The sequence below is a fragment of the Protopterus annectens genome, chromosome 1.part0 (assembly GCF_019279795.1).
Source record: "Protopterus annectens isolate FY-2018-M chromosome 1.part0, PAN1.0, whole genome shotgun sequence".
NCBI classification, from domain to species: Eukaryota; Metazoa; Chordata; order Ceratodontiformes; family Protopteridae; genus Protopterus; species Protopterus annectens.
Window position 1 is genome coordinate 1205887399 of NC_056725.1, and position 14281 is coordinate 1205901679.

General features: G+C 37.7%; 1 protein-coding gene across 3 annotated transcripts in view; it reads right to left on the reverse strand.

Annotated features, from left to right (window-relative positions):
- RNF215 (ring finger protein 215) overlaps window positions 1-9043 on the reverse strand; it is a 146216-nt gene extending 137173 nt beyond the window's left edge. For 2 of the 3 annotated variants that reach the window (XM_044065613.1, XM_044065598.1), the window contains exons 1-2: window positions 8180-8837; window positions 2054-2185 (exon numbers count right to left, since the gene is read on the reverse strand). In XM_044065613.1, coding sequence (XP_043921548.1) covers window positions 2054-2185; window positions 8180-8479 — 432 coding nt within the window. In that variant the 5' untranslated portion in view covers window positions 8480-8837. Of the gene's footprint in view, window positions 1-2053; window positions 2186-8179 lie in introns of all 3 variants that reach the window. The other variant, XM_044065605.1, reaches the window with a different exon arrangement.
- Window positions 9044-14281: the final 5238 nt, after the last annotated feature.

The window sequence follows — 14281 nt, forward strand, 5'->3', positions numbered from 1 at the left end:
TTCAGTTTTCAGCGATTTGGTCAGGGTGAATTGAAATTCAATAAAATGAGCTTTCAATGAAACAAAGTAGATATATATATATACACACACACACACACACACACACACACACACACACACACACACACACACATCCATATACACACACACACATTTGTCCATGTGTATATATATATATATATATATATATATATATATATATATATATATAGATAGATAGATACTTTTCTGTTAACGGGGCAGCAGTCGTCCGCAAACCTGGTAACCCCATTGTTGAGGATTATCCTTCTGATTTGTGAGGAAAAGTCAGTATTACTCTTAGAAGAAAAAACAAATTCAAAGCAGAACACAGCAATATAATAAGCAGTACTGACATGTGAGAAAATCAGTAGTACTGTCACAGCGAAGACGAAATTAAAACCTGGAAAAAAGCAGCAGCACTGAGTTGACAGCAGACGTACATTTTCAGTGCTTCCCCCTTAATGGTTTTGGTACTCCCAATGCAATATGATCTTATATAGTTGTATCTTTGGATGACTATTTGTAGTGTTACACTGCTTAAGTATAAAGGTTTTTGTTGCTTTTCTCGCTATGCCATTCACGTCTCTATTTTCCTACTCGTTCTAAAACCTGGCCGGCTTAGTTTCCACAAAGAACTTCAGTAACATGTACTGGTAGTACTGAATTTATTAGAATGTCATTCGTGTTTGACTTACTTCCTGTGTTTGCAATACAATCCCTCACCATGTTGTATTTATGAGAGGATTATATAATATATTTTGAAAGTCCTGCAACACCTCCTAAATGAGCTACTGAACTGGTGTGGGGCTTTAGCTAGAAGTAGAAGGCATACGAACTGGGATTGCAAACAAGTGCAAAATGGCCCTAGTAAGTGAAGTTTCCCCACATACAGGCAGTAGATGTGATCGGGAATCTGCAAGTAACCAAAGGTTAGACATAAGCGAAAATTGTGGAGAATGCAAAGGTACTAAAAATTGTAAAGAAAAATGAGACACTGGGTTGAAGTCTTGAAAATTAGGAAGGTAAAGTAAAGCTGTAAACAAAATGTGAAGACCAGCTGTAGAAGAGGAGTTTTCAGGGCTACTGAGGCTGTAACTCATCCAAAATTGGCAGGTGCTTTGATGCAAAGAAGCAGACGAGATGATGAGGTGTAGATAAGGAATAAGAAGATGATCAGAGAAAATGCAAAAAGCATAAGCTAAACGGGTTTTTGGAAGAGATGGAAGGATAATCCTCAACAACGGGCTTACCAGGTTTGCGGACAACTGCTGCCCTGTTAACGGAAAAGTATCTATATATATATATATATATATATATATATATATATATATATATATATATATACATACATACATACATACATACACACACACACACACACTCATATTTGTATTGATAGATAGATACCCATACACACATACTCCTTTAATTTTATTATTTTGTATCATTTTAGGGTAAGTTAGTTAAATTTAAGGAAATGTGAGTATCTTCAAAATGCTGTTTCCCTTTTCCCTATTATAACTACAAGTGAAATTTTAACAAACAGCACCTTTAACCTTCTGAAATCTGCAAAATGCTAGTCAGTCTATCTTCAAACAGAAGCTGAACCTGACATAAAGACATGCAACAATGATATATGCTGGAATTGTGCCTCTGACTGTTTAGTTTTCATCTCATATTTTTATCTATTCCTCATAAAATTTGTGGTTTTATGGTAAATCATCAAGGATTGAACTTACTAAATAATGACAGACATTTGAGTTTTAGACTCTGTATCCTTTAGAAAATGCATACCAATGCAAAACTTGTTATTTTAAACAAATTTCTAAGTTTATAAAAGAGTAATATTAAAAATCTGTCCCCAATTTTGGGTTCTTGTCTCACCCATTATTTTTAGCTTTGTCCAGAATTCTCTTGCTTAGAGGTGAACGGCATTTTAATTGGAAACTCCAAAAAGGCACAGAATAGAGTAAGTGACAAAAATAAGTGACCTTGTGCACAAAATGGGGAAAATTGACAAAACTGACTGCACCTTGTTGACAATTGCAGACGTGAAGGATTCCTGGCTGTCACTCTTCATCCTTTCACCCTGCTCTTTTTCCACTGGCAACACGCCAATCCAAGCTTCATCATCTTCTGTCTTCATTGGAATATCATCATTCAACTAAAAGTAAAAAAAAAAAAAAAAAAAAAAAAAAGAAAACCACGAGTAAGTGTAAAATTAGATGAGTTGAGAAAATACAATTACTGCTTAGCTGAAAAGTTCTATTACACGAAAAGGTGAATTACAGAACAATGAATAAAAGACTCAATGTATCAGCATGTTGCAAATAACTGCATTTTTTTTTTTACCATTTACAGTGTTACTATTGAACCTCATTTTTATCCATCCATCCAGAACCCCTTTTCCCATTTTTGCACATGGAGTCAGGGAGTCACTTCAACAGTGACAATCATCTACAGCCAAGGTTTACACCTCCGGGTGGCTAGCCTTGCCACTGTTGTTCATCCGTACCACACGTGTGCAAACACACTCATACCTAGGGCCACTTTAGAGTGTCCAATCCACCTGCCGCATGTCTTTGGAATGTTATAGTAGTAATGTTAAATGCCTGTACACAGTGAGCTTACAATGCTTTTTTCTGCACCTTCTAACACCAAACTGAACAAATTCATATTTCTTGTTCTGCAGTGCCCTGCTGTAAAGGTTTAACTTTACTGAACGGGTACATTTCTTGCACATGCGAGGCTTCTTTTTATATAGAATGGAATGATGAAGCTTTCCATGTAAACAAAATAACACATATAAGTCATGAACTCAGTATGAGGTAGAGATGTTCTCGTGACCAAGGGTTACAGAAAAGGAATGCAGTCAAAAACTGTCATTATGTATTCAAAACCGTATAATAGCACCAGTATCTTACGTGGTGTAAGTGAAATTGCAATATCTCCAAATGCTGGCTTTTACATACTTATGAAAAGAATTCAGATACTGAATACTTTTTAGCCAGTTAAGTAGTTAGGTAGGTTGGTGTGAGGACCCTTTTTCAGCCATGACATTGGCATTAAGGCAACAGTACAAGGGTCTACTTCACGTTGTCGTAAGCTGACAATATCGAGTCTGATATTGTAGGCACGACAATATTGAAAGTGAAGAACATCGTGCAAGTAAACGGAAATCTCCGTAAGGGGAGATTTCCATTTACCTCAATGCAGTACGGTCTCGGAGTTGGTATATTTAAGTAGGGGGGGTGTGGGGGTGCAGGGGGTCTTGCCCCCCGCCTATGCCATTTAGTCTTTTTTTTTAATTTGTTTTTTTTTACGTTATTTAATGTTTTACTTAATCGATCAATAAAGTTTGACCTTTACTGATTCGATTAAGTAAACTTTCGATAACGTGATATAGACGCCAGTACAATGACACGGAAAATGGTGTCGACATTTGAGAATCTTGCAATCATTTACACAGACGTTAAAGGACTCTTAATCATGTATACTGTGTTAAGACCATTCAATGAAATGTATAAGATGGCATACTGGAAATAAAACAGTTACTTGTACATTTAGCAGTAGGAGTCAACAGTCCTTATAGAGTCACAAACATCAAGTGCATTTGCAGACAGTTTGCTGTCAGATATGCAATCCAAATCAGACACACAAACAATATTGAAAGTTAGACTATAATAATAATTATATTTGTTAACCAGGTAGGCCCACTGGACACTGACTGTTTTAAGGGGCGAGCTGGAAGCAATGTCTGGTTAAGTGACTTGCTCAAGGTCACACAGCAGTCAAATGATGCCTTAGGGAATCTAACCCCATACCACAAGGATTACAACTCACAGCCTTAACCATCTGAGCCAACTGTCAGAATCAGAATTAGATGTGTTTTAACAGACACAGCAATTGTGAGACATATTCTGATGGAAGAATTGCAATTCTTAAAGTTGCATTTATGCGTATTCTGTGAGTGACTGCTACGCCTGAAGTTCTACTTTATGCATATTCCTAAAAGCCTGTGTACATATTTAAAAGTTATATTTATGTGTATTGCATGAATGGCTGCTAATCCTAAAGTTCTATAGTATGCATACTCCTAAAAGTCTATGTACATATTTACAAACTGACAATTAATTCTGTACTGGTAATTGGGCTTGGAGGCATTTCTTAGTAGCAGCTTGAATTCTTTGCCTGTTGATTACTTGTTGTCTTTAAAGACATGAGAAGGGCATTGTGAGATGTTTCATTATCCGTGTTCTAAATTTATGGTATTCTGTTCCCTTGTGTACTTCCTTTGAGACAAGATTCCACTTGGAAGAAAAGTTCTTAGAAAAGTTCTTTTCACCCATTGCTTTTTAAATTGGGATTGTTGTTGTGTTGATGAATTATCAGTCTCACTTCAGAGGTCAGAGGGAGAGGGCAGAATGATTAGTTTGTTTTATAATGAGCGGCAATATCTATTATGGACCACTGCTTTTTAAAATTGTGATCACTGGCATATTAATGAGCTATCAGTCTCACTGCATAGGTAAGAGGGGGGGGGCAGCATTATTTGTTAGTTTTGTATATCAGGATGACTATGTATAATGGATACAAGATTAGCATGAGAGATCATGGGAAGCCAATCTGCCTTACTAATCACATTCATTCCTATGACACAGACAAGTGAATCTGCAGAGTTTATAGTTGTTTGTACCACATGGGTATTTTTGGAGGAGTTAAGAACAGTAAGTGAAGGGTGTATTATTTGAAGTTTTGGAATTAGACCATTTTTTGGCAATTCCTGCTTTGGCATTTTTAGTGAGGAGGCCAGAAACTAAGCAGTAAGCCTACATTTAGCAACATTCTAGCAAGTATTTTCTGTATGAGGCTTGAATGAGTATGCAAGACCAAGAGACAAACCAAGGTATTTATACTGTTGGCTCACAGACATAAAATCATGTTGTTTTTATATAAATAGTCCTGTTTATATGCAAACTGTGTATAGCTCTAAGTAGTATGAATTAGTTCAGAGAACATACTTTTTTTTGTCTATGATGTTTCCGAGTTATGTTTTGAAAAAATATTGCTCAGCTGGGTACACACAGTAAGTCTCTACTTGGTATTGCACATAAACAAGTGAACCTACATCTAAACACACAATGGTGTTAACAAAATGATGCCTTGTAGCCTGTCACATCTGTGTAACTTGGCAATGAGCAGCTATTTCTCCCTTCCACCCTCATGCTGACCATCATTTGCACTGGCCCTTCATTTGCGCCCCCCCCCGAGGCACTCCAATTAGTATACAGTCACTTTCAAGGATTGTCACCCATTCTATAAATTCATCCCTTCTCAGCACAGACCTAACTGTGCTGCCTTGGCAGCAGGAAATAAGGTAAGTTACTACAACAGTAAATCATTACAGTTTTATGGGTACTTATTAGGCTACGAATCTGTGAGGATCTTAAGAAATCTAGCCTTGCATTCCCATGGTGATTATTAGCCCCTATATTTTGCAATACAAACTTCTACAGGTGGAACAAATATGTATGTCTTATGGTAATTATTTTTCCCTATGCATTAGGGTCACTGGTGCTAAACCAGGGGTGAGTTTGCAGTTATCCATCTATTCAACAAAATTAGATTTGAACAGGGAATGTAAAGTACTCTGCTTTATGTAGAGTGGAAGATTGTTCCACAAAAGTAGGATTCTCTGATATACTTACCTAACCCTTCAACATAATCAATTCATTGTGCAAAAAAAGATTATGTCCCTTGAGTGAATGTTTATGATACCACTGTATTTGTAAATGTGTAATATGTTTGACAGAATAGGGTCTGTTGAAACTTTATATGCGAATAAGAGGTTGGCTCTAAATAGCCTGTGTAATACAAAGAAGAAAGACCAGGCTTTGAGATGGTTTGCATAGTTTTTATGATTCAGGGCCTTGTTTTTGTTTTTTTTTTTTGTGAGAAAGTGTTCTAGCTGTTCGAGTTGTGACAACTGTTTAGACATGTACACACTGAAAAGGGCATTCTACTCAATCATCAGCCTAGTGAGCGCGGAGTACAGTGAAACAATTCTGCCCTTTGATCTGAATGCCATACCTATAGATACAAGCTGTGCAATGAAAAAGGTCTTCCTTGCAACAGTGGATATGTGGTGATCAAAAGACAGCTAATTGTCAACCTATGTTCCCAGATCTCTAACTATGCTTAATTTTTAGGGGAGTATTGTTAATGTGACAGTTACAAGGGGAGTCATGCTTGCTGAAGCATATATTCTTGACATTAACTTTTAGTTCAAGGTTTTGACACTAACTATTTGTTTGGAAAGGCCCCGTTGTAGGATCCTGGTATCCTCTGAGAAGTTTACAAAAGAACCAAGTTTGCAGTCTTACTGGTTAGCCAAAACCCTTTAATATCCAAATCAGTGCTGTGCTTGCATGAAATAAAATATGTTTCTAAGAAGATAATAGTGTTTCTATTAGATTCAAATACTTTCACAAAAATGAAAAGATAATAAATACAGAAACCTAACTTCAGTTTGGAATTACATCAAAACTTATCTTATAACATATGGAAATGTCACAGCAAGGGTTTTGTCCCCTGTTAAAGTTCCACAGCATTATTCACACTGCTGTACAGCAACCATTACACAAGGGCAAACGCTTTAACAAAAATGTCACACCTTTGCTACATTAATACATAAATAAGACATACAGAAATAAGACCTCTTTCTTTAATGATAAACTGCTGTGATGTTTACCACTGGAATACTGATATAATGTTCATACAACATTTCTGTTTTGTATGCTGTTTACATGTTTATATCAACACACCTTCAGCATGCCAATTATAATATGGGAGACTGGGAGCAGTGTGCATATATTATGGTCAAAGTTGGTAAATACCCAATATCAAAAGTATAGCATCACCCCAGTGAGATACAGCGCCACTTTCTTCTACATATCAATGTTAACTTCATCTGGTCCAAAAAACTAGTCAAAGCAATAACCAGAAACTGAATTTCATGTATTTATTTATTTTATTTTACATTTGTTGACCGGGCTAGTCTAACTGGAGATATTTCCATTTTCAGTAGAGGCCCGGGGAGAAAAGCTCCACAGAGAATACACTTAAGGCAAGCATACTAGAGTTTAAAAAAGTTTTAAAGTTTTAAAAAAGTTTTAAAAGACAGAAACTAACAACTCTACAGTTACTCATTATTACTAGTGAGCTTAATACTGACTCACATAGTGACAGTAACAAAAAAAAATGTAGAGTGATAAAGTAGGGGTTGGGGTTGACATAATGGTTAAGGTGTTTACTTCAGAGACTCAAAGTAGAGGGTTTGACTCTCACCTTGGAAAGGGACATTGGCTAAACTCAAAATGACCTGCAAGGGCAGCTAGCACTTACCCATGAGCTGTGAAATAAACCATGAACCATACTGCTGCATGAATATACTGGTTCTAACACACGTTCAATTTTTTTTTCTGAATTTTATTTATGATTTGTTAACCAGGGCAATGTACTTATTCTAAAAAAAAAAATGATTTTGCGCATCGCTTGGGTGCAGTGCCCAAAAATCCCATGGGCATATAACAGCATACAATATAAAAGGCATTTAAAATATATATTTCTGGTACAATCTCCCCACCCATAATACCTCTCAACTGCCCGTGATTTTGGCTCATAACTTTGCTTTGACCCTCACAATCTCCCCCCAACTGTGAATTTTGAGAGGGGGGTAGAGTGCACTTACTATATAATAGGGAGCAACTGGAGTAATTGATTTCTTTTACTTCAGAAAACTTGCAGTATGATAATTCATATTTTTCTCTTCTGTCAACTTTTAAAGTTAATAGTACTGATACTTTTAAAAAAGTGTCCCCGATTATTTCTGGATTTATCCTGATTTTGGGGACAAGAGTTTGAGAAGTATGCCACCCATCTTTTAAAACAGACGTGTTTAGAGTATAGTTGGCTACCTACAGTATTTACATTAATACTCCCACATGCAAACACTAAACTATGTCATATTAACTTCACAATAAGCAAACCCCCGATTTTATTTGTGCCTGCTACTGTCAACCACTCATGAGTAAAATATTTTATTACTGCACCTGTAAAAGTACTGTTAAGACCTTCCTGTTTAAAAAAAAGAACTTACTAATTTCAAGCTTCCTTCGGCAATTTCTTCGCTGGACTTTTGGCTATCTTTACGCTCGTTTTTATTATTTTGTTTGCCACCATTGTCTCCCTGTGACTCAAAAAGTGTCCCTTGCAGTCGGTAACTTTCTCTTTTTGCATTTGTCTCTGTCTCTTCATCTCCGGAGTCTTCCAAAATCACCTCAACCACTGCCATTCTCTGTCCCAGCACCCCAAAACATGGGCAAATGATGTGACCCAAACAGAAAGAGGATAGAAAGAAAAGCAGCCCCCTGCTGCAGGCTGCTGTGACAGTTCCCATTCCTTTAACGGAGAACAATAGATTGACTGAACAAGATAAGTTTGTTCCACTGTGCCAGTACAAGAAATGTAATGTCACCAGTCCGGTGGGGCAATTACAGTCTTTGTCAACAATGGTCTGAGACAGTGCCACTAGAATTAGCAAGACAGGACAACAATGATCTAATTTTTGGGACCCACTTACAAATAGGCATGTAACTAAAAGCTGCAAGACACCCCAACACTGCGTTAAAGCCAGTTGGCAACGCACAAAAACCCTGACCCTGAAGCCAGTTCATACATCAGAAATTATACGCTACTGACCAACAATATCATTATAACAGGACTAGCCGTTTTGGTGGTGCGATCACTTCCGCCTATTACGAGGATCGACGAAATATATACCTTTTCCGAGTCGTAGCTTGCGATATTGCCATCTTGTGGATGGCAAAACAGAGCGTTATTAATATAGTATATACACCGGCATTCTGACTGGATAAGGCACGTCTTAATGTCCCCGTAATGCCCACAGAAAAACGAGTCTGCCGCTTCCATGAAGCTCGGATTGTCGAAAAGCTAATGACAACCTCTTTCGTATACTCGCTAAGCGGCAAAGAGCTGTTTAGCGGACGTAAAACTAAAAGAAACAGGAAAAAAGACCGAAAAGCTTGTGTTTAGGTGCACAATTAGGGTAGGGTTACCACCTGTCCCACATTGCGAGGGTCCCTCTTTGGGCAGTTGTGTCCTGCTAAAATATTGTAAAAATGGGAAATGTCCTGAGATTTTAGGACAACATGATTTCCTATATTTTATAGAATAGTTGCATAAAACAGTTATTCTGTATCTGAAACACCTAAATGTTATAAGAAACAAAATAAGCAACTAAAATGCTACAAGAATAACCTTTTATTTAGGCAAAAAAGTGAAGTTCTGTCCTTTGCACTCGCCGTGGGTATGTTTTGGCCTGCAAAATCTGATGTTTGTACCAGAAATGTCCAACTTTGGCCATTTGAAAAGGTGGCAACCCTAAATTAGGGTTGCCAACTTTTCATGTCAAAAATTCTAGACATGTACGTGAAAGCAAAATACGTGTAATTTTGGTACCCCCTCCCCGCCTATGCAGCCATTCCAGTGTCCCATTACCTGGCTATTTCTCCATTTCTTCCTAGTTGTCATAAACACTGTTCAAAACTCTCAGTGTACATACTGTTTTCTGCTTTACTTCTGCAATGATTGCATATATTTGGATTTAATTTAAAAAATTATTTCAAATTTTATAACACAAACACTGATAGACATTTGCTAAACAAAAGTAATACAGTCTCGCAATGAAAACAGACTTAGCATTAAAATTTTTTTGCCTTTGAAACTCACATTCACTGAAACAGCATTGAAACCCACATTCAAAGAAACTGCATCTGGCAGGAGGATTAGGTTTACCTTTGGGCTGTTTTCAAATCATAGGCCCCTTGCATACATTTTTAGGACCATGCAAAAGTTCTTTGATTCACCTTCCTGATTGTAGTAAATTGTAATATACAATAATCAGATTATATCCCTTGCATAATACAGCACTGCTAGTTAGTGTGTTTTAAATGTATAGTTTTGAACATTTTTCCAGTGAGCAATGAAACAAAATATATGAATCAATAATGACAAAACTGCCCAACTGAGAACATTTCAACCATAAAAGGCCACTCAAACTTCTGTCATTAAAATCCACCAATATCAGTCAATATGCACAATCACTTAAGAAGTAAAAGTCATCTGAATAATTTCACATTAAAGAGATATATAACTAATGAAGAGCTTGCTGCTGGCAAACAACTTTATATTTCAGTGTTTCATCTACACATTCAGTGCCTGTTGTCCTTGAAGAATAAATTGACTATGTTACATTAAAAAAAATGATAAGCTGGTAATATTCCAATAAGGAATGAATGGCAAACTGAAAACATGTTCTTTAATTTCCTTAGAAATATTGAAATCTACAAAAGAAGCACTTGATGGTTTAGAATAAAAGATAATCTTGTTTAGCTACACTCTGAAATTCAAGTCTGAGAAGCACAGTACTTGCATGATTTAGTTTATTTCAAACAAAACAAAGCAAACAAAAGAATTAAGTACAACAGCCTAGCAGGATTCAGCACAATACAGATAATGCAATTCTTCTTTCTTTCCATTTGCGTTAGTTTCCATAAAATGTCCCAAAATACCAAATGTCTTTGCCAGCTGTTGTCACAAAATAATTCAAAAAAGCCTCTGCTAGAGGGGAACATTTTTCAGTGCTGAGTATTTACAATACAGTACAGTTTCTGGTTCAGTAGCAGTGATGAAAGATAGCTTATTTTGGTGTGATCTGCTTTGCTCCTAATGCAGGAAGGCATATATTTCTAGATTTCTTAATAAGCATCCAGAAAGGGAGATATATAATGTAAACAATGTGCCAACTGATATCTTAACACAATATTCCCTTCACCTTGAGAAACAAATAACTAACTGAATGCAAATGTATGTATTAGCCATTTATACAGCTCCCTAAATGCTAAAAATCTGTCTAACGATAAAGCTGTCTGCCAGCCAATTAGTTAGATTTTTAGCAGTTCACATAGGAATGAACAGAAGTTACAGAAATTTGACCAGGTAAAGAAATATGCTGAAATGAAGTTTAATGCAGTCTAGGCAATGAAAGTATCATTGAAAAAACTTAACAGAGTAATACTATGCCTGGGTACCGCTTCATATTTACAAAACAATGCCACTGTGCTAAGTACTGAGCAATTCTACACTTTTCAGCTTAACCTGCCCCTAAAAAAAAAAAAAGTCATCTGTATAATGGATGTCAGCACAGATATGAAGGGGTTAAGAGGTGAAACTCTGCTTTCAAGAGCTAAAAAGTATATATATATATATAAAGAGAGAGAGAGAGGCAAAATCAGAGCACTTAAAGTTAACTAATAAGTCTGATATTTAATGATGAATTGCTGCTATTTCTACCAACATAAATTCTGTTAGACCACAAAAAAACCAGAGCAGCAACAATGGCTTCATAGTATATTGAAAGCATGTTTTTCACTCTTTTGTGTCAGATCTGGAACATCAGTCCTACTTAATATGAATATCAAGAAAGTGACATGAAGGGGAGCAACTTGAGTGGCCACATAGAAAAGCATACAAATACAGACATGTTAACCACAGTATATTATGTCTGCATGTGAATTAGTCTGCTGAGTTCACAAGTTACACAGGTCAGTAAATTGGTCTAAAAATCCTTCACAGCCATGCCCCAGGCTAAATAAGCAGATACAAAAGAATGTTGACAGATGTATTACCTATAGTGCATTTACAACTGGGTTAACATGCACAGAAATAAACCTTATAAATAAAATATAGAGCTATTCAGCCCCAGAACTTGGACCAAAGCTCCAAAGGTGGTGGTGTTTCCATATTCATAAAGGATGTGCACACTTCCTGACTGGTAGCCCAACATAACGCATCAGAGATACTTCAGGTGCAGATAACATTGGGTAAGACAGCAATTCAGGTCATAGCCTATTATAGGTCCCCAACCATGTCCCAAGACACTCACTCCATGTTCCTAAGCACCCTGGAGAATATTAGGGTCCAACCTAACACTCATACTGGACAACTTCAACTACCCCTCCATTAACTGGGAAAACTACTCGTGTACCAATACACTTGCCCAATGTTTCCTGGAATTTATTAATTCCAATGCCCTGGACCAGCTTATTTTTACCTCACTAGAGGTAGCAACATCCTTCACCTGGTCATTACTAACATGGGCGACCATTGCTCTACACCAATAGTCAACTCCTCCCTGGTTAGATCTGACCACGAACTAATAACCTGAAATCCTGTGGATGAAGGAAAGGTGGTTCATACAGCCTACCTTGATCTGGCCGATGCCTTTGATAGCATTTCCCACTCAGGAATCATAGAAAAACTCACTAAGCTAGGCATAAACCCCTATATCACTATGTGGGTTGCAAACTGGCTCACAGATAGAATTAACAGTGTGAAAGTAGCTGACTCCAAGTCAGACTGCCAACTAGTCATGAGTGGAGTCCCACAAGGATTGGTTCTGGGTCCTCTACTGTTTGGTATCTACTTCTCTGAAGTCTGGGCCAACACGAAGAGACACTGGCTGATAAAGTTTGCAGATGATTGCAAGTTGGGAGCCATTATTAACTCCCCAAGTGATGTTGACATCCTACAGAATGGCTTCACTGAGACCAATGGCTGGTGTCAGAACCATGGCCTTAAGCTCAATGCCAAAAAATGTGTCATCATCCCCTTTGGGAAAAACCCAGTTCCCATGAACTACCACATCGATGGTAGCCCACTGAATACAGAAGGAGTTATAAGAGATCTGGGAACACAGGTTGACAGCGACCTCTCTTTTGACCACCACACTGCCACAGAAAGTCCTTCTATGTGGCACATCCCATTACTAAGGGTTTTGCATCCAGGAAGCAAGAGGTCATTTTCTCTCTCTACTCTTCCCTCATTAGGCCAATCATCGAGTACAATGCCCCATTTGGCATGTACCTCACTAGACACATGCTACAACTGGAGAGGCCACAAAAGTACCTCACAAAGGGGATCCTAGGCCTTAAACACTTGTCCTGTATGGACAGACTCAAAAAACTCCAACTATTCTCTGTCTCATATACTTTACTTGGAGGCGATCTCTGCTTGCCTTACAAAGCCATGTCTGACCCAGCTCTGTTACAAATGCTACAGCTAAAGAAATCCCAATCCCTCCACACCACACGCTCCAGAGACCTTAACCTCATTACCACAATCAACAGAACATGCTAGAGGGAAAGGTTCATAACCCAGAGACTGCCCATGCTATGGAATAGACTTCCCATACATGTTAAACAGAGCACCTCATTGGCCTCTTCAAGAGAAACCTTGATGAGTGGATGGGAAATAGACAATTCACCCTGGGGGTCACTCCAGTGGCTCTACTCGACAGAGGCACTGGAAACTAAGGTTGGGTGGCATGATGCCAGGGTAATCCTATGGGCTAGGCTTGTAAAGGCTCCAGGGCCATTAGCCTAGTACACACCTATGATCCTATGAACATATATAAGCAGCAATATACAATAACTAAATTATGTACATTTATGGAAAAAAAATATGTACAATGTCATATGATAGCATGGGAATCACAAGTGAGTTATGTAGTCAGCTTTGCCCCCCATGAGCCACTTTAGTAATAGATGCTAACCCTATAATGCTGCCCCTTTCCTTAACCTTAACCCTACACATTACCTTCATTAAATCCATCCCGTAACACTGCCACTACACAACACACTTGGACGCGCAAACAATACTGTATCTTATCCCCTAACCTAACCCTGATGTTAACCCTAAAATACACAGACTCGCACACAAATATATAACACCTATCCTTTACTCATCCCCGATCCTAACCCTACCTCACATACACATGCAGAAACACTATCACCCCTCCAACCTCACTTATCTATCTCGACATTACACAATATCAACATTTCCACTGTGTGGTTATCCATGCTATTGACATTAAACCACACCTCCTGTGTTTGTTGAAGAAAGGGCATTCAACAAAAATGTGGGGGACCCATATGTGTGTGTGTGTGTTTGTATATATATATATATATATATATATATATATATATATATATATATGGGTTCATGTCAAACCAACGACATGCTAAAATAACGAAAGTCACTACATCGAAACGAAACCATCGACAGTTCAAAACATCGACAGTACATTTATACGTAAGTACAGTGCTAACATGGGTCCTGC